Source organism: Nyctibius grandis, chromosome 4 (genome assembly GCF_013368605.1).
Source record: "Nyctibius grandis isolate bNycGra1 chromosome 4, bNycGra1.pri, whole genome shotgun sequence".
Classification (NCBI taxonomy): domain Eukaryota; kingdom Metazoa; phylum Chordata; class Aves; order Nyctibiiformes; family Nyctibiidae; genus Nyctibius; species Nyctibius grandis.
The window spans coordinates 72,218,537-72,240,695 of NC_090661.1; the positions used below are offsets into that span (position 1 = coordinate 72,218,537).

Here is a 22,159-nt window from a genome sequence, read left to right on the forward strand (position 1 = left end):
ATGCCTCTGGCACCACTATGTGTAGCACCCATGCTTGACCCATGGGTCTCCTCACCCCACGTCACGTGCTTGGGTGTCCGGGGGCAGGGGGGCTTCCAGGTTTGGTCTCTTTTGGTTGTCTGTAATTCACCTGGACTTCCAATACTCCTTGGTACTCTGGGGCGTTGGTTCTCTGCACTGTGGATCAGTGCTGCATCTCCAACCTTTCCAGGTGCTCTAGGGAAATGCTGATATGTGTTCATTGCTCAGGAATGTGTGGTGTCTGAAGGAAACAGCTGAAGAGGGTTGCAAAGCTTTCTTGTGGAATCATTTTTTTCTTTTATGCAGCACTAGTGGTAATAAGCTTCCTCTATGTCCTGCCCCAGTTCTCTGATCACAGAATCACAGAATATCTCAAGTTGGAAGGGGTCCATAAGGATCATAGATTCCAACTCCCTGCTCCTCACAGGACTACCTAAAACTAAATCATATGACTAAGAGCATCCTCCAGATTCTCCTTGAACTCTGACAGGCAAAAGGAGCCTTAGATTGTTCCTCTCATCCTTTTTCTCAAAAACATATCTTCTTACCTGGACCAGAGACTCTTCCATCTGACCTTTGCAGTCAGCTTCCTTCAGCGTGACTAGCAGGTCTAGCAGGCAGCAGTCCTCAGCAAATGATGCTTCTTCCTCCCTGCCCATCCCCGCTTCTGCTTTCTGAATTGAGTTCTGCTACTGTGGTTATGCTTTAGATATAAAAAAAATAACTATTTCTTCCTCTGTTGGGTTTCAGTATTCCTTCTCAAGACAGAAATTGTTTCACTGCCTTGTAGTAAATTCTTAGTTCTCCAAGAGCTTGACTTATTCATGAGAGGCTGTTTTGTACTCTTGTCTCATGGCAGATTTTTTTTTTCTGATCATTCTGGGTCATTCTCTTGCCACATTATACCAGAGTTCTTAATCCAAAAAGATTTCTTGATAATAAATTTTCTTAAGACCCATATCTCTCTGCAAAGTGTTCCCTTTCTGATGGTAGGGGATGTTTTGGTGACACTTCACTGCGTTAAGAATGAAAAAGCTTCTAGCTAGCTCTTTGCTAGAGGACAACTGTTTTGCAAATACTACAGCTGATGTTTTAGGTGGCTGTGAATCTTTTCTTGTGTATGGCCAATGTCAGAAGTTCATTAGTAACTGTATAGTTAGATACCGTCTAACATCTGAGTCACACCTTTGTTACTCCAATTAGAGCTTGTTATGGTATAAAGTTACACCAGCGTAGACCTGCAGAGATGGACTAATATACTCTTAGATATGCTTTCCAGTATGAGGCTATTTGTAACAGGGAAAAGATTTGGTTTTATTTTACAAGTGCAATTTTGTGCACTGCTTGGATTCTGAAAATGTTTGTACTCATTGGTCTTTTCTTAAGCCACATTGCTACTGAGAAAGGAAAGCCTGATCTTGGTTTGTATGCAGTCATTTAGAGGAAACCTTCACTGCTGGGGAAAAGAAAATAAAATGTATCTTCCGTAGTTTTGGATGCAGTGCTTGTTACTGTTTTACGGAAGGAATGGAAGCTCTGGATGTTTTAGTTCTCTACTTTCATGGACTGCAAACCTCAAAAGTGGTACATGTACATTTGTTGCTGAGCAAGGTCAGCCAGATGGCTAATGAAGACGCTGGACATGTGGATGGTGTATTCAGGCCCCTGGATCTGAAACGACTTCAGGCCTTGTGGTCAGGGCAGGAGATGCATTGAGGTCATGGCTGCGCTCTGGCTCATGCTGGAAGCATGCTGGGTTGGGTAGCACTGTGGTGGTCAGCACCAAAAGCCAGCAGTGCTCAGGGACACTGCCCTGGGATTTCAAAAACTTTCCCTGATGTCTGGAGCTGGGGTTTGGTTTAATGCATAGCAATGTTTTTCGGGCCTGTATCTGGTCTCCTAAGCTAATTTCTGCCCAGCATGCCCCTGCACCCACGGGCGGTCGTACTGCACAGGCAGGGCAACTGCAGGAGTACTGTGGGAGTTTTATTAAGGCCCTTTGCAAACTGAAGTAGAGTTTTGACTTTACACCCATGCATATGTTGGCTATCTTGTTCTCATCGTTTTAAAAGTAACTGTATTTCATTTCTTTCTCAGACCATGTGCAACGTGTCAACAGTGAATGCCACTTTCATCCTTTTTTCTAGGCGATATACTTAGTAGAGGATTGCTAACTTTGTGTTACTATTGCAATCCGATGCAGTGGGCAGAATAACTCATCCAGTTGTTACACCTGCCTGAGGCAGGTTTGTGTGTGAATGTGTGACTAATATACACCTTGGTCAATCTGCAATTTAATAGATACGGTTGTTATTTTTTTTAGTTACTGCTTGTTACTTCCTCTGATACTGAAGATTTTTGTATGAAACTCTTGACACTTGTTTGCCGCCTAGTTTTCCAAAGTATTTTCCATTTTCATTCAGAGTTTTCCAAAGCTTTGGCATTTTTGCATCATATATGTTGCACATGAAATTTTTCCAAGTAATACAGGGATGTAGTGAAATTAGAGTATCTCTCAAAAACAATGATTATTTGTTTTCCATGTCCTACAGCCATGGCTTCAAAAGGAATAACCTCCATTTTTTAAAAAAAAAAACCAAACCCCAGTATTCTTCCTACTACTTCACACTATAACCTCCATAAAAGCAAATTCTCTGAATTTCTGTTTTGGTTTAGCTGTAATATGTTGAAATGGATATGTCAGCAGCAGCATTTTTCTTCCTAGATTTGAATTTCAGTAGTTTTCCGTACAAATAGCATATTCCTGAGTTAATGGAAAATTCATGCTGAGCTACTTCATATTGGCTAGCTTTGCATGTCACCTCTGATGTTTCTGTTGGCTGGCAAAAATGGCTGGTATTTTCTATTTATCGGTTCTTTTGACTCTTTTTCTGCAAAGCACTAAAGCTAATAGCCTGCAGGTGGAAGACTTCAAATATCAAAAGGAAAAGATGGCTGATTATATTGCAAGCAGGCAAGCCTCCAATCACACTGCTGAAATGTTGTTTTAAAATCAATTGTGATATCTGTTTGACTTGTTTGATGATTTTGAGAAATATTTTTATAACTTTGAGAAGGCTGATATGTGGATCATTTACTCTTTTAATGTGAGCACAAATGAACAAATGTGTTAGATATTTTTTATCTTGACAGTTCTATGGAGAAAAGAATACATGATATGATCTTGTTGGGTACTGGATTCAGCATGAAAAAAGCTAGCTGTCTTTCAGAGAAAGCTCTGAGAAGTCTGCTGCTTACATTTCCAACTTGGTTGCTCTAGAGACTATACAAAACTGATAACAGAAAAGACAATATCCTGCCTGAAATTCAGACCATAGTTTTATTTTTGCTGTTTTATGACTATGTATTTTTCCTTCAGCAAAAATATGTAAGAAAAAGTTTTAGCTAAGCCCTTACAATTGCCAGCTTTCATACTTCACCATTTGCAGATTAAAAATGTAGTGTAGTGACACAGATACAGAATCTCATTAAAACTGCACACTGCAGATGTTTTCTCATGGATAAATATCTTTCCAGTAAAATCCTCCACGTGCCAAAATGCTGCATTTTTTTTCTATGCTCCCCCTTTAAGAAAATCAAATCAATGACTCCTTCACCATCTGCCCTGAAGAGAAGTAAATTGATACAGATTTTCAGGGGAGCAGCCAGAATGTCCTTCTACCCTCCATTTGTGTTTTGAATTCTGTATATTGTATTTCTTCTTAATTCTTTGATGCAGAAAGTTTAGTATTTTTTTTTCAAAATCACAAAAGTACTTCCATTTTCTCATCTGTTCAAATAACTGTATCCTTTCTTGTCTGTAGCATCCTGTGGGAATGGTTTGCGTCATGGTTTCTTGTTTTTATTGTGTGTTTTATTTTAAGAGATCTGTTCAGAAAAGCAAGGACTGCCTTGGAAGGTGGTAACAGGGTTATAAATACGTGGTATATAATGAAAAATGGTAAATTGGAAAATTTTCTGGAATGTTGCTTTTTGAGAATATTTTAAGCCCTCAGCCTGGTCATGTCTGAGCACCTAGAAAGACCATAGAAGATGTTACAAGACTTGTAAAAGTGTAATATGCCTATGCTGGGAAAGCAGATGGTGCAAGCACAGTGTGGGTGGACTCCTGGATAATAGCCATCTAAAGCAGAGTGTCTCAGGTGTCATGAAACCCTAGAGAAAATACAGTATAGTTTTGCAATGATGATATGTATCTTTGGGCTGACAGGTAGGGGGTAAATTTACACATTGTTCCTGTCAAGGCTGCGATGTAGTCAAGGAAGGGTTGCATGAGCCAGAGGTAAGGCAAGTGTACGGACTCTCTGAGCACACGAGCTCCAGATGGGAGGAGGCACTCTGGTCCTGCAGTTTAATATATGACAGACAGCTTGTTTAGTCTTCCTTCAGTGGAGCTGAAAGGTGTGAGGGAGGTTAATGAAAATATTATGAAGTGGTCACAAAGAAAATACGGGCTTCTTACAAATGTTACATCAACCATCCCACTTCATTCTTTCTCTTTGAAATAACTTTGTCCACTTCAGTCTTTTTTGAAATCATTTGCTCAGACTGATGCCAAGAAAAGCTTCATTTTCAAATACACTTTAAAAGCAGCAAAGCATTTTATATATTTATTATAATTTATTATATATTTATGCAGTGCATCAGTGGCTTCATTTACATGAGATTTTTGTTCTAAAGTTTTCTGTTCTACAAGTTCTACAAGTCTACTTGCCTACTGCAGTCTGGTAGCTGAAATTGCTGTATAAAGTAGGTAAAAGAACAGTTTTGGATTAGCTAACTCAAGTTAGCTGAATTAACATCAGTGTGGCTGTAGTGACCCATGTAAGTTACAAAAATCAAGTTAGGAGCTGATTAACTACTGAGAAAAGGAGCCCATGCTGAGCTCTGGCCTCACTACGGCAAAGTAACAAGCGCTTGTCATTGAGCTAACTAGTTTAAAATTAACTTGGCTTTATCTACATGCTGTATTACAGTTGCAGCTGTGACCACAGCAGATGTGGTTGCATGTTCCCAGGAAAGTTATGCTAGAAATACTTGAAAATAACCAGATTATAACCTTTATGTTTAGCTTTTGTACTTTTCTGTATGAATTGATGTTATGTGTCAGACTACAAATATTTGCATATCAATTGAGTGAAAAGCCAAACATGTACCAGTAACATAATTTACTCTGCTTCACAAAGCTAATATTAAATTTGAAAGCAGCACCCTGATAACACTTGAGAGGGTGGCAAAGTTTCTTTTGGAGAAAGCTAATTACTTTTTTGTTGTTTATTTTATTAGCAGAAATCTCTCCCAGTTCAATTTTGAATTGGCAAAATGATTATTAGCTCCTTTATTGCCTGTTCATCAGACTGAGATACTCATGCTTATCTTAAAGTGTATACTTCTAGCTATACAATATCCACAGCTATGTAAATAAATTTTTATGAGAAGGCTGCCATTTTTGCTTAATTTTAGGATAAACATTTGAGATTGCATTCGGTGCCTATGCTGTTTTCTGTCTTTCAGAATGCTACTGGAATACCCCTTATGTCCAGCTTACCTACCTGGTTAGCATAGGCACTTGAGCTGATTGCTGACTGTTGCTCCGGGGTCTTCTCCCTCTTTGCTTCAAATAAGGATATTCAGGAAGATTTTAATTTCTCATGAGGAGATGGCTTGGTTTTTTTTGTAACTCAATAACCAGATGATCCAAAATTCAACTAAAGCTTTCTTTTTGACTGTGAGAGAGCTTTGGGCTCCTTCTACAGTTTTCCTTCCCTATTGTGGCATAGAACATAAGGATAGATCTATCCATCTATGTCTACCTTGGCTTCTTCTTTTGTGTGTTCTTTATGTTAAACCTTGCTAGTCAAGACAAAAACTTTTTGGCAGAGAGACTCACACGTTCCTGCTGACAAGGAAGGAATGGTTTCATTAAGGGGTGAGGCGGTTCCATTGTCTTTTTTTCATAATTTAAGAGATGACATTTCTGAACATTGATCAGTTCTGGCATTTGTTATACTATTGTTCCTTATGGTTAATTTCAGTATGTAGACATATTTCAATACCGTCAATGTATTTCCAGCTTTCTTCTGTATGTTAAGGTGGAGGTAATGTTTCAGCTTTCAGTGAAGCCTTAAATACTTGTTTAATTACTCAAGCCATACTTTACAGTAACATCTTTTCTAATACTGTTAACATTATTGTGGTTAGCTGAAGTTCAAATTCCCTTAAGAGCAGCTACAAGTTCACACCTCAGGCACTGTTTTAACCCCTCATGAGATCAGTATATCAATTTACACTGTAAGCGTGATCTTGACAGCCAAAAGCTGTGCAACCTTCTCTTTTTTTCCATTATCTTCAGACAGTACAGAAAATGGTGCAGAATGAGACCCTTGGGTGGATAATTTTCCTGTTGAAACACATGCATAAATGCCATTAATACTAATGAATCACATAAGTGGGTATTAAGGGGCAAACAGTGCATATGTTTTACTACTGGGATCAATTTCTTATTTTGCCTGACCATTGTCTATCAGGGAGGACCCAGGTAGTGGCTGGGGAAGAAGGATAGTTTCCTCCTTATATTGGTTGTAGTTTGAACCAGTTGGAAAATGCAGGAAATAAAAATTTTAGAGACAAGGCTTTGAGGAGTTATGTTTCCTGGTTCCCAGAGACTGAGCTCCATTTGGTGTGTGTTTCTGCTGGGAGATGGTCACTAGTATGAGAAACATAAAGGACAAAAGGCAAAAATTCTGAATATGCCTATTTTTAGGCAATTTCCTATCCAGATTGACATATTGCTTTGTCTAGTTTTCTCAAGAACTAAAAATAATCTCGCCATGACATGGTTCTCCCCCAGCAAAGAGTCTTTCTTTCTGAACTGTTCCAAACCCAAGGAATTTATAACCTACTGAAAGTTTCTAATGTGATATCTAAAACTAAGGCAATAAACCAGGTTCTCATTTAAAAAATAGACATGTAATATCACAGTCGGGCAAGAATGTCTGATATAGGTGTCTCCAGACATGCTGCTGTCAATTGTAGGCTGTTAAATCACACTTGATACCAAAAGATGCCATATATATCTCCCCAAATTCACTAAATTAATGAGAATTATCTCAGTATCTGACCACACACTCAGAAAATAAGTGCCCATCACTGAGACAGAGTGATGAGAGGTGATGATTTACCCATGCACAGTATTCCCTGAATTTCTGCCAATGCAATTTCAAGTAATGTTTGGTATTTGCTATCAATTATTGTATTTCTGTCTTGCTTAGAAAGGACATATAGATGCAATCTTAATTTGGCTTATGGATTGCCCAAGGCAAGCAATGAAAATTATACCCTAGCTTACAAATAAATGAAAAAAAATAACGGGAGGCCGATGCCACTGAGGGTGTCAACACTTTCAGATGAGCCCCCATAAAGGGACCCATAAACCTATGGTTAGTTGTGGGCTGCGTTGCAGAAGTGTTGAGATGTCACAGCTGGTTGGGGTAAGAGCTGCCAGTGCCCCATCACTCTAAACATCTGCCCAGCTGGGTTAAGTGCCTGCAGGTACATCTCTTCCCCCAGGTCAGGACCCCTGAACAAGAGTGATTTTAGCCCTGCAGACTGCCTGTCTTTAAAAGCTTAATTCTCAGCATATTCAATGCAATGAATCTTTTCCATAACGGAACAAGAGTTAGAGGGGAAAAAAAAGTTTCATTAGAAGAGCAGTCATAAAAGAAAAAAGAACCAATCTAGAGAGAATGTTCATCTAATGCTCTTTTATACCGAATGCCGAGTGCTTTAGTGAGTTTTGGAATGTTGTTTGAAGGAGGATAACATAGGCTAACACTTGCAGTTCTCCAACGACGAGTAAGACGTGACAGAAGAACTTTACCCAATTTCCAAAAGTAGTATTAAACCGTTGGCAGAAATTTATTTGTTCAGCTGAAAACCATTACGTTCCTAAGATTAATGAATTAAAGGAGAGGACTAGAAAAAAGGATTGCTGCCTCAGAAATCTGATCTCTTGGCAAAATGAAATGGCAGTTTGTACTGAATTTTTTTTTTACATAGTTTTTCCATTTTTTTTCTTCATTGCGATATTCTGGATTATTTGCCCTTTAATTTGGAAACTGAATTTTATTGGAGATTACACCCTTATTTATGCGACAGGCATAGTGTTCTTAAAAACTTGCAGCCCCCAGCTCCTTTGAACAAACTGTGAAAAATAGTTTGATAACAAACTATTGAAAATTTTAAGCTTTTCACAGAAATATAAAATGCAGCATACTTATCATTAGCTCTTCCACAAAAACAACATGAAAAATTTGTGCGATTCCTTTCTTTAAAGATTACTGAGTTAAACATTACAATATGAAGGTATTTGTTTGTTTATTTTTTCCATAATATTAAACATGCTAATAACAAAAAATATTCTCAAAAGAAACAAGAATGGGAAGGTAAATTTGTATATGTTTCAAAAAGCAAAAATCAGAATGAGTTAAAATATTGTAGTATATTTCAGTATTTTGTGTGGAATGTAATATGCAGATTAATAACAAAGCATTAAGCTAAAGTAAATTAAGAGCTGTAGGTAAAATAAATAAATAAATAGGCCCCTAAACTTACAGACCTGAATTCTGTCATACCTAGAATTGCCAAAAAATTTGTTACCGTATTTTTGTCTCAGCCATCTTCAGGTGTACATCAACTGAAAAATCAGTGCTAAGCAAGGACAGTAGCCATCTGCTATCACTGACAATGTTGTGCCTCAACACTGGATCCCAGAAAGAATTCTGTAATTAATTTGGCAATATGATTAGTTCATCTTCCAACTTTGGGTAAAAAGCTGGACACCAGCTGAGACCATAACGGATTTTTTTTCTCAAGCTTTCTGAGGAAAACCTTTGTTTTTGAAACAGACAGCCTTTCAGGAAGCAGGCCAATAGTTACTGTTGGCAAGCCCTTTGCACAGAGATTCTTATAATGAGCAAGGTCAGGTTCAACTTTTTCTTAGAAAGTCCGGATAGAAGCGTTTGCCAAATCATTGAGATGGGAAACAAATCCTTGAGATAGTATTGTCTGGTAATTTTAAGGTATAGAATATTGTGTTTGTGCATTAATTTTTTTAGTGGTTGCTCCTCTTTGATTATTTTCTTGATCTGAAAACAAGGCAAATAGAATTACAAGTTCATGACATACCTCTCTTCTGTTCTCCTTTCCTCAACCTGTTTCTCGGTGCTGCCTTGGGTTATTGGTGTTTTTTTTTAATATGCCAAGTTCACTGTAAATCTCACTCTTTCGTGAGCTGAGACAGATATAAGTTGGCTGACAATTGACACAGATATTAGTATGGCTCACAATTAACAAGCCATAAAATTAATGAGCTATAAATTGCTTCTTTAATATTTGGGATGCAAGAAAAAAAATTTATCTGAGGACTTTAAAATATATATGTAATAAATATAAGATAAGGACAAGGTATTGTCCTGGTTTGGCCTAAACCAGGCCGATTTTCCTTTCAGTGATTTTTACTTTCAGCTAAGTCTCCTCTAAGTAACTGCACTTTCTGAAACTAACTACATGTTTTGCAGACAGTGTCTGCTTCCAGGACTGATAACGCTCGAAGTTTGTAGTTATCGCTGAGGCACCGGTAGGGATGTTGTGCAGTAAGGCTCTTGCTGTACTTTTTCTTAGAGAAACCAAGGTCACTGCTGAATTCCTCACTGCTTACGAGTGAAAAGCCGAAGGGGGGTCGCAGCTGCAGGGGGAAGCAGACAGGGCAGGTGACCCAAAATTGACCAACGAGGGTATTCCATCCCATACACGTCATTCTCGGTATAAAGCGGGGGGATCACGAGGGTCTCGCCCCCTCTTGCTCTTTCTGCTATGGCTGGTGTCCAAGGAGGACTCCGACTGTTTTCCTGCTGCCCCCGATTCTGATCTGCATCCCTGAATCCAGCTCTCGACCGTCGCTAGGCCCAGCCTGGGCCTTCCCGGAGCCTGCCCTGCAGTGCCGGTGGTGACGTTGCCGACATCGGGGGAGCTCGATCTTGGTTTTGTATATATATTTGTATATATTTGATTATTCCAATATTATTATTATACTCTTTTTCATTATTATAGGTTTATTAAAACTGTTTTAACTTTCCAACCCGTAAGTCTCTCTCCCTTTTCCCTTTCCCTTCGGGTGGGGGGGGAGGGTTAACAGAGAGCGTCTGCTGCAGGTTTAATCGCCAGCCCAGCTTTAAACCGTGACAGGTATACTTGTACATATGTTGTCCTGGCTTGTCCTTAGACAATACATGATTTCTAGTTTTGGTAAAATTTATTTCTAAAATAACATCAAGGCATGGGTGGATGATACTGAGAAACACATGGGCAGTAAGTGAACAATAAATGATTCAACTTGGGGTAGTTTCCTTTGTCATTTTGTGATCCTTTTCTATTGCTTTTTGAACATTTCAGTGTCTTGCTAGGTGTATTTCTCACATAAATACTGCAGTCTGTGTAGGGCACTAATGGAAAAATCAGAAGAGTGACAGTGATGGGATGGGAGAGTCTTTTCCATGGAGACAGCAGGACCTAACTGCTGTAGGAGGTTACATCCGTAGGTGGTACTTTTGCACAAAGAACACATGGGAAACAAACTGTTTACCAAAAAATGCTTCTATAATTGGTATAAACATATTGCATATGTTCACCAACATGTCTATGTTTACATAAAAATGAAATTGATTAAGACCCAGAATGTGAATATGTAAAGGTCAAATTCAGAAAATGTCCATTTCCAGAAACCACAAGGAAGAAGAAATTTCTCAAGTAGTTTAGCAAGGTTAGGTTTGCTTAGCAGAGAGATTTGTTTTAAAGTGTGTTTATTGTTTTGCCTCTTGCTAGAATTTGAATGAGTGTGTAATTGTATGGCAGTCACCATTCTGGCTTCCACTTAAAGCATGAAAAATTTACTTTCTTCAAGGTATTGATATTGGAGAATGACACACTTTTTGAAATGTTTTCACATTTTAAATACAGTATTGATTTTTCTTCTCTACAAAAGAAAGTGATTTATTTCTGATATTACATTTCATGGTCTGGTACAAATATGACTATTAACAAGCTCTTGCATCAGGGGTATGCACAAGACTATCACAAGGTATCAGTGAAAAATAAGTAAAGGCTGATTGTATTAGATGAGCCAGAGAGATTAATGACTCCAGGACAACTGCAAAGGTCTCAAGATGTCAATACTCGTTCTTTTTTTAAACAATGACAATAGGAAAAAAACCCAACAAGCACAACACCGAACCATAAAAGACAGTACTGCTGCAGTTCAAATGCTTTTATTTGTCTATTTATAAGGAAAGGCATTGTGATAATACTTGAAAATGTGGAAAACAACCATATGCATAATTCTGGATGTAGACTTAGACATTTGTGATACTCTGGGAGTTCCATATTAGTTTTGCTTTAGTATTAATGTTGGCATAAACCTTAGCCTCTGAGCTGTGTGACAGCAGGATGTCCTTCATCACTTGGTCTGTGTTCCTATTGTTTAGAAAATCTGAGATATGTTTGCCATTCATCATGAGTGCTGATGTATCAGAGAGATGACCCTGCTATTCCTCCTATATGGTTTATCTCCACTGATCAGCAGCACAATGTTTTCGCAGATGTTATCAAATACAGTTAGACAGAAAAACATTGCCTTGTGCCTGAAGAGCTTTCCAAGCTCTGACGTACAAAAAAGTCACTGGCGATCTCTTGACATCTTCTTTTCTTCAGTGCACATGAAGTCCATTAAAATGATCCTTTTTTATTGAGAACATGATGGCGTGCCAGATGTTGTCAATTGTGAGGTATGTTTCCTTTGTGTTATTACATTGTTTTTCTGTTTGTAAGATTTGATTAGTCCCAAATGCTGACAGAAGAAGAGAACAGCACATGCTGCATTAAGGAAAGTTTTGCCATGCTTCAGAGTGGGCAATGAAGTGCTTTGAACCCTTACAGAGGCGAGCTGGGCAGTGAGATGGGCTGGGCAGTGAGACCATTGATACACTGAGCCCTTGACCTTTCCAGTGGGAATACTGGTGTGCTACCATTTAATCTGCAACACAGGGGTTTGGTGCTGGTGATGTGGGTGTTTGTCCGCTCTCAGGACGTTAGGGCTCTAGTATGCATAGTGACAGATTCTAGAAGGTGATTTCTTTCAACGTTTTCCGAAGCACTACTGTAAAAAGTGACATAGGTAGGTATTTAGGAGCCAAAATCTCAACGATAGATCAATAGATCTGAACATCTAGCTCACTTATGAGATACTAAAATTTTATATCAAGGTGCTGTGAAGCTCTTTGATCCTAAAAGTACTCATCACTTGCATCCTTTTCTATCCTAAAGTCACTTACATGCTCCAGCGATGCAAAACTCAGTAAGAAATGCGTTTTATTCTGGCTGCAATGATGTAGCACGGGCACTGCTGGTGATCATGATAGCTTTTCATGAAAAGTTAGGGAATAACTAAGCAGAGCAGAACTCAGTTCTGCTTCATCAGTGGCATTAAAAATAGAAACATCAAAAAGAAGGGAGAAGATATATATAAGAAACATATATATGTATCTCTGTGTATGTGTGGGTGCATATATATAAAGGAACTTTTTTTGTTGTTGTTCAATAGGGTGCCAAAGATACTATGATGATGTTCCAGAATAGTAAAGTAATTTTGGTCATTTTCTTGCAGATTCTTAGGAACTTACATTCTGTTCTTCATTTGTCATTCTGCTTTTAGCCATTTTATTTCATGTTATTGTAAGACTTGCTTTATATTAGTGTCTGTTTGAATGTCATCTTTGTTCCTTTTCAAAAGTGCATATTCTACTTTGTACATATTTCCTCAGACATGAGGTATTTTAAGTATTGCTGAAAACCAAACTGTGCCCTGTCAACAACAAAATATTCCTGAGAATTTGCCAGATTTTGGAACAATAGTAGTTTGATTGGCCTTATTCATTAATTATTTGCTACATAATCAAAGATTTCAGTTTTAATTAGTGCCTTTAAAAAACAAATAGAGGAATTTAATCAGACTACTACCTAGTAATGAAGTTTTGACTGTAAAAAAGGCAAAAAATACCCCTAAAACCATTTTTGCCTTTTATTACATTTGTAGTAATAGTGACTGTCCAGATGTAATAATGGTCACAGATCACAGGGACTTCAATCTTGCAACCAAATTTACTGCAAAAAAAAGAAATTGTTTTTTTTTTTTTTCAAGAAGTTTTAGAAAGCTTTGAAATTCTTGGGAATCAATTGACCTGAGTATTGAATGTGTGTAAACTAATGAGACATTTATAATATTCATGTTAACGAAATACAAATTTCACAACAGATTTTGCATCTGTAACTTTGGTAAAGCAGCTGCTGCTTCGACCTCCATTGCCCACTCTGAAGCATGACAGAACTTTCCTTAATGCAGCGTGTGCTGTTGTCTTCTCCCTTCACCATTTGGGACTAATCAGCTCTTACAAACAGAAACAAAAATCTAATAATGCAAAGGAAATATAAGGTACTGTTCTGTTATGACAGTTCATAATGTTTTGGGCAGGTGCTCACTCTAAAGCCAAAAGACTAAAATGCAAGTACAATCTTGTTTCCTTCTCTCTGAATTGCTCCCTGTTTACTTCTCTCAATATGTCGGGCTATTTTTCTATTATATCAGCTGTCATTTACTTTGAAGTATATGGTGAAAGAAGAAAAACTGAACTCTGGAAAGGCTTTCTCCTGCGGTTTGTCTATTACATTTTAAGCCACATTTTAGGTGTAATTGAATGAATAGTTTCAGGGTAGAAAATAATTATTTTAGTTAAAAACTTTCCTTTTTATTTTCCAAAATGCACAAGGATTACAGTACAAGTTACTGTCTGCCTGCTCCACAAAGACACTGCTCATATCTCTGGATTTCTTGCTTGGACGGAACTGTGTGTTCCTGAAACAGGTCTGCTGTGGATGCCAAAAAGAAATTGAAGACCTTTCTGACCTGGAGATGTTGGGCCATGAGGAGGTGATAAAAATGGATGCCTGGCTTTCATGATGTTATTACCATCCTTTAGCTCCTACTAAGGAAACTTTAAAATGGAAAGCAATATTTTAGTTTGTAGTAGCTGTTTTGAATGGTGACAGGCTTTTGAGAAGAATAGAAGTACAACTGCAGCAAAGCAGAACAGAACAGAAAAAACATTTAATACACTGAATGGATAAAGCTCTCCTTTCCACAGCTTTTTGCACAGATGGTCTTGGGACAGTGCCAGGAACCTACGGGTGCAGAAGGCCTCCCCTTAGTCCTCATTCCCTACAAGCAGCTCTCAAACTCCTAACTCCTTGAACCCTGGAAGTACATTGCTTTTTGCTTCTCGACAGATGATTTATAAAGGTTTTGCCAGCCAAGTAGAAAGCCTGTTGCTTGAAATCCTTTAAAACACTTTATCTTATCTGGTAAGATATAGTCAGCTGAAGAAAAAAATGCATGTGTTATAGCAAGTCTCAGAACTGTTACTGATTGTTGTTGTTTTGCCCTATAGAAGAAGGTGAAGTAGCTCTGTGATGTTGCTATAGTAGCTGCAGTTCTTCTTGAGTGTCATCCTGAGAGTTACAAGGGCCATGACGGCTACTCCAAAGACATACAGTGATTAATGGTACTATATTTGTAGACTCACAGATCTGAAAAGCCTCAGGAGGTCATCTAATCCATACTTTTGCCTGAAGGCAAGGTAAAGTCCACTTAAAACATTCCTTACAGACATTTGTCTAACCTGATCTCCCCACCAGAGATGGAGACTCAGCAACATCCCTGAACGATTTACTCCAGCACTTAACTAATTTGTCTCTCTCTTTATCTTCAACTACACAGTGCTTTTTGTCATCTGTCATAGCTCCTTAGCTTTTGTGATGTGCTTATTTGTGAGGCTTGAACTGAAGGTAAAATAGAGTGATTCAGACCTCCTAGATTAGTTTAAAACCTGAAAGTGAAGACCAAAAGAAAAGGTACATTTCTTTTGTTTAAAGTTAACCAAATGAGCGCTACCTGACTGGGAAATGGGTTAAATAGAACCATTTAGCTTCCAACTACATTTCACCTAAAGAAATATGAGCAAATTCTGCTTCTGAAGCACATCATGCTGAATAGTTTAGGGACTCTGGGACTGTTTATTGTACATAAAGGTATAACAGGGGATAATATATCATTAGTTTGCACAAAGGCTTTATGCAATTTGGAATAGAATATATAATGTATCCTAGCAGAAAATAACGTATGCTTGAGGAAAATTATCTGTCCGAGCATTAGTGGCTTTGTCAAAATAACAGATCAAAAACCTAATGTGAAATCTGTGTTTTAATAAAATTAATGGAGCCCATCGCTAGGACTTGAGAAAGTAGTTTATAATGCTCTGACAGTGTAGTGGCCATAAATTAGCTGGATCAATTTCCCAGAGAACATCTAGACAGGCAAAACAAGTCTGCATTGCAGCATCTGGTAGCCTGGAGTATGCTGGGCACGTTAGAGCCAAGGGGCATGACAGCAGTTCTGCTCTAGTTATATGGGATGCAACTGTTGTATGCAAAGACCTGTATAGCTTTGGGAACCTGAATACAGTGTCAGTTGGCCTGCAGGTGATTCGAGGCCATGCAAGACTCAGCAACAGGTCGTATCACCCTTGTTATGCCCCACTGGGGTGGCACGTTGAGCACAGCTTGCTGTAACATTAAGTGGCTTCAGAGCATGTTGCTTCTGGGTTCACCTTTTTAAACAAATATTGTTAAAAATATTTATAACTGTTGATAAGCAAATAATTTTTATATGTTTCCCTATGCTTGTTGCTTATGAGTGTTATGCTAAGGTTTTTAGTACTGGCTGGAAAGATGAGTCAAGGTTTTCCATGAGGGAAGTTCAAGACACATGTAGTTCATCCATCTGATGTGAAATACTAAGTGAAAATGCCTGCAATACACCTGGCAGAAAGAACATCTCGTTTATTTAATTCACTGGGAATAATTCATTAACCAACACGTCTGATTTGTGTCAGTCAAAACTAAGCTTCCATCTTGAGTTGGTTCTCACTTTATGGCCCTTCTATTTCATTCATGAATGTATGCTGGATTTGACCTTAAAGCGGCTTTATGCACACTGTTCTATTTGATGCAACTGAGCACCATTAGTATTCTAATGAATATCATTACTTGTAAAATGACGTTGGTCCTGAAAGTTATTGCAAGTGGTAAGAATATTAAAGTCAGCGCCACAGAAATATCTGAGTTCTGGTGCCAGTTTTAAATCTCTGATGCCTTTAATGGTGAATATTAGACACTAAAACTGGATGCGTCTATCTACATACTTATTTTTGTGACAGTCCTTTCTTTGCCCGTGCAATGAACTGACTGGAAGCAATGCAATTGCACTGTTGAACTGAGCTTATTAGTTCTTTCTGTGTCACACCACTCTAAATAAAAGACTTTCAACTAGCTCAGATAACAAACTATAATCTAGGATTTCTCTGCGACATACTATATATCTATTTGGTAGCCTGCTATGGGAGGGCATTCGCTGCTTTGTAGTCTCTCCGTTGAATGGCACTGGACTTTTCATTCTGTCCGACAAAGTTGCTGTGGAAAAAGACTGGCACATCTTTGCCTCTTCCTCTGAAAGAGTACCTACTTGTTTCACTGGTATGGTAAGGCTAGGACAGGACCTCAGATATCCCTTCCCTCAAGTGATGAACAGATTTATTGAACATGGTCATATGTGAGGATGCATTCAGAAAGCAGGAATGGCACCTGAGCTCCTGAACTACTCTTTGCTGTTGGCTGGCATTATGTCTCAAGTGAGACATAATTAGTGCTAGGATGTTTGAATCAATTTCAGGTCATCCCCAGTCAGAGGCTGACTTGGCTGTGCTTCTGTTCAGCAATGTATATTTTAGTCAGAGCTTTACTGTGCCTTGTAAATAGAATTATACACTGACTAAAAAGTGCAGTTTTATGCAGATCTCATTTGGTGAAAAATTTAGTCCCTAACTTCCCAAGTAATTTTTCTTTTCTAAGTTCATTGAAACATTTCTACAATGTTTAAGTTTGGGGGATGGGGCAATTCGGTGTCACTAAACTAAGAGATGCATCCAGGGTCCTAATCCTCCCTTGCACTGAGTTATGGTACAAACAGGAACAGTTTTTAACAGGAGAGGTCAGGAGAGATTAATTCTCTGTAGCCCACAGTTTGGAGCACACTGTTTGGAGATGAACAGCCAAAGTTCGTATTCACACTCCAGGACAGACAGATTGAGCTGTGATTCCTGGTAGCATTTGTGCAGAAATTATGGGAACTGTAGGAGGTTGAAAGACTGAGAAAAGGCGGATAGTCTCTCTTTACTTACTTTTCCTTTGTATGTCACTGTATGAGACTATTTAATTTTTTTTCCTTTAAAAAAATCTGCAAATGGAAATGTTTTATTTTGGATAAAAATAGGTACTGTGTTGGTACTTCTCACTTTTTTTTTCATCAGTTTGTCACTGATGACTAACTGATGGAGTTCTGAACAAATGTGGGTTTAGTTTAGTTCTAGAAACTCATACAAGGGTTGCTCTTAGGCACTGTATTAAACCAGCTGGGCACATTCTGATTTCATGCATTAGCATTTGACTGAAATCAAACATTTTAAAAGAAAAAAAATCAACCCATTAGGAAGTATTACTGAAATATTTGAATCCAGCTGGACAGAAGTATTTTAACTAAAGAAAATGACTCCTTTATGCTGCACTGTTGAAAAGATACAAGCTTGCAAATAAATTAGTACTCAGGTCACATCAAGTCCTAATTTATTTCTGTCCCCCAGTCTCATCTGCCCATCTGTCCTATCTGTTTAGCCTCTATCATTGCAGATATGAATGCCTTCCAAACATTGAACATGCCAGAATTTCTGCTTCTGTTTTAGAGTGGAAGCCTATGTGCACAACATCTGCAAATTAGAGCTGGCAACAGGAGAGAATGAATTAAAATGTAAATCTGTCTGTGGCTGATATAAATCAAAGTGTAAATCTTATACTCATCTGAGGTAGTTGTATATGAAAAAATGTTCACACAATTCTGTTAATAAATGAAAACTTTTTTGTATCACATCCAGAAAGGAAAATGAGTACAAAAATATTTCTTTTTCGTTTTATAGTAATTCTAATTTTAATTGTAATCCAAGTTCTTACCAGTCAGTTCTGTAATTATTTCTAATCATTCCAAACTCAGAGGTTAAGTTATAAACTGTAATCCATAGAATATTCTAGAACCCAGAGTATCAGCAAACTGCCAAAAGATCAAAATAGGCACATATGAAAAAGTCTGTTTCCCATATAATTTGCATTAGTTTTATCATGATTTAATGCAAATAAGTATTGCACATGTACTTATGCAACCAGCTGATCATTTGCACATGCAGAATTCCAGTTTAATGAATATATAAACAAAGGAGAAATGCAGATTGTGTTTTCCTGTTTGCATATGTTACTGTATGTGTATGTATTTCATAAACACGGAATCCTAACTATCTGAGGTGCTAAGGTTAAAGAGCAGTCACTGGGCTTTATTCCATGGCTAGAATTGCCAGATGGCTTTTTATGGCCATGCATATTTCCCAGCATTAATTCAATGAAAAAGATAGTGTAACATCTACATATTTTTTTGAATGAAATGCAAGATAAAGCAAGCATAGTTACCAACCCAAACCTCTGCCCTGGATTAATTAATTTGCAAATTTTCAGAGATCCTACAGCCTATTTTTGGATACAGGTGGAAATGATGTCAAGCATGACAATGTCTTTACAATGCACAGTAAGTGTAAGTCACAAGATGGCTCATCTAAACAGTTGGTTTTGCAGGGTCTTTATTACAGGTTTTGAAAAAAAAAAAAAGGATCTGTTTGTGTCTATAAATACAGGGAAGATAAATGACCCTGGCTCTTATCAGTTCTTTTTCTTCTAGTCTAATATTTCTGTTATGATAATTAATTCTTTCTGTGTTTACGGGAAACTTATCAAGATTCAATCTTTTCAGTTCTCTGTCATCTCTTTTTCAAGTTCAACATGAGATCGATTCTCCCCTCCTACATTTTCTTTCAGTGCACCTTCCCACTCCACTTGAACAATTCAGGTTTTGTCAACCTTCTTGAAAACTATGAACTGAGATATTTCTACCCTTTTCAATCTTTTAACAGGTTTGATTTCTCCTCACCCCCAACAATTTAATTTTTTCAGGTATAAGAGCAGTGCCATTTCTCCCTCTTTTACCTTGCCCTGAATCTGGTTTTGATCCCACAAGTCAAAAGGCTTTTTTGCATACACAGAGGGTGGAACAAGGGGCTTTAGCAGGTTACTGACTTAGTGTCAGTAAACCGAGAGCATCAGCATGTCCTTGCCAGGACGTATGAAGCTCCATTCAAATAGCGCTGATATATTTCTAATTTGTGTTTGTGTGAGTGACAGTAGGAAGGTGCTTTGTTATGCCTTCGCCTGTATCTGAAATGGGTTTTACTAGAATGTTTTACTAGATTAATGATAGCTTTTCAGCTTCTCAAAATTGTATGGTTGTTTTTCATTGGGTGACTTCTTTCTGCTAAGGAATATGTCTTGTTGACCTAAGCAATAGCAAAAATTATATTCTGAAAACTGCACACTGTGGAAACGTGTATAGAAACGCAGATGGCTGGATGATAGTTTGAGTTATGGTAAACTACGTGAATCTTAAGATTCTTAGGATGTTTCATGGCTTAGGTGGCTGCTCTGCACCAAGAAATGGATTGTGCTGTCTACATCAATGCTATAATAACACTTTAAAATGATGGCAATGGTCTCAAGTTGGAAGCAGACTTGCTGCTTGCCTCCTTATGATTTATGAAAGAACCAGGCGGTCTGCTTCTGTATGAGAAGTTTTGAGGTTATTTCCTTAAAATCTTCAATTGCCGAAGAGACACTTTAAGTAACAACTTCTAAGGTTTGTCCTACTGAGAGCCTGGGAAGGCTAGCACCTTTGCAAGTGGTAGATGAAGCAGGTGAAGAAAATACAACAAAAATGTAGGAGATAGCAAGATAATTTTGGGGTATCTGTACAGCAAAGCAGAACTTTCTGCTGGATGAGGCTAATCTAGTTGCTAATCTGCTAGGAGCTCCACGGTGAGGAATCTCCCATCTAACATATTAATAACTTGGCAGCTTTCCAGGAAGATACGTATATGAGGTTGGAGATGAGGGTTGCTGCATGCTTTGGCTACTATGTGCATATCTCAGGCCTGCACTTCTGGAGCAGGGGAAGTGCACTGTTATTGATGAAGTCCTGTGCAACTCACTACATAAGAGAGCTTGAGAGTTAAGCTCAAGGGTATCTGCCATGACTTCTCATTTGCAGGTTTTGCAGGCTGTTACAATACAGCCAGGTAAAAAAAGCCTGTCCAGATAGCTGACTGAGAGCTGTAGGAATTCCTCAGCACCTCTCTGAAATTCTTACTAATTCTTTTGTATGTGTATAATGTTCTGTATGTAGTTTCACTGCCATGGGAAGGAGTATGTCACAATGTTATTCTAGTGGTGTAAACAGATTGCTAGTGGTAATAAATATTTCATTTTGTTAAGAACACTTTTAAACAATATGGGAAAATGTCACTATTTTTTGAGACTAAATCCGAGACACGCGTTTCCAGTTTTACTGTTTCTCGAAGTTTTCCTGTTAGTGGAAAGTTATTTTTTGCACAGATCAGAGGACATTATGAAAAAAGTTGATGACTATTCATTTCGAGTGGCAGCAGTGTTGTGACTCACCCTTTTCATGGGCATCATTCCCTACATTCATAATGGATTTTGAAAATTGGAACAGGCTTCTGCCAACAAAAAAAATATTAATGAAATGTAGGGTTGCATAATGTAGTTTTTGCATAATGTAATTTTTCCCAGAAATGAAATGACCACCTCCTAAAAATAAACTGAGGAAATGCTTTATAGTCTTATTTTGCTGTGAGCCACAAGGTATTTGAGTAAGAGCTTGAATATGTGTGCATTGACATATTTATTATTTACAGAGCCTGTGTAGATTTGATGCATAAGATGAAACTCCTGAAAGTTATTTTATGGTTTATCACAATGACTGCTGCATTAATTGTAATCAGTTTATCAAACTTTTGAGTATGAAATAGTTTCAGATTTGTTGAAAAGTGTACAGTGCATAGGCAAGGAAATGCGGATGCTGAGGATAGTGGAAACTCAGGAACTCGGCACACATAAGTAAATATTTTCTGACAAATTACCCAGAAATTTTCTCCCAGATAGCAGAGGGAGATGCTTGACTGGTCTACAGCAGTTGTTAATCAATCAATCAATCAATCAATCAAATGCTCCCTACAATATCGATTAAATTTAGCATGTCCTTGGTTACTGCCTGATCCCCCAAGTGACAGCACAAACCTTGTGTTCCCTTTCTCATGCTTCTCCCACCTAAAGGCTCTAAGTAGGGATTCGGATCAAGGCCTTTAGCAACAACTTGGGGAAAGCAACTGGAGTTTCTACAGTCAAGGGGAGGTAATAATAATAAAGCCCATTAATCCTCTTTTCCATTAATGGCAATGATGTCAGATAAACCTGCTTAGAGACTCTTGAGAAATGTTACATGGATGATTTATTGTATGTGTAGTTTTAGATGTAAGTGTAATTTTGAAATGTGGAACCTCTATAGATTCACCCAGTGATAGAATAGACTAGCAGATGAATTATAGCACCACAAAACGGGCAATTTCAGTATATCTCTTCAGCTGATTTCACAGCCTTTTCAGTTAGCGCTGGCTGCGTTGGGTGGATATGAACATCATTTGCTGCAAAGGGTGACAGGACACTTTGTGGTAAGAGTTGAAATTAAAAAGCTTTCTGTGGTGATGCACTTGGAGAATAGGTTTCATTCAGTTCCTTTTCTTCTGCCTACTTGCTGTTTGACTTTGACATATGACTATTTGTAAAAATGAACTAGTAATAAATTCATTCGCCTGCTCTGCATCACAGGTGCAAATAGTAGTTATGGTTTTATAAATGTTTTTAAATAGTGCGGTTCATTTTAATGGTGTGT

The 22,159-nt window shown here is 38.0% G+C and overlaps 1 protein-coding gene across 1 annotated transcript in view; it reads left to right on the forward strand.

The window, feature by feature from the left end:
• Positions 1–14,043, forward strand: part of LOC137661796 (protein FAM13A-like) — a 55,028-nt gene extending 40,985 nt beyond the window's left edge. Inside the window, exon 7 of the mRNA XM_068397417.1 lies at positions 13,920–14,043. Coding sequence (XP_068253518.1) covers positions 13,920–14,043 — 124 coding nt within the window. The remainder of the gene's footprint in view (positions 1–13,919) is intronic.
• The last annotated feature ends 8,116 nt before the right edge of the window (positions 14,044–22,159 follow it).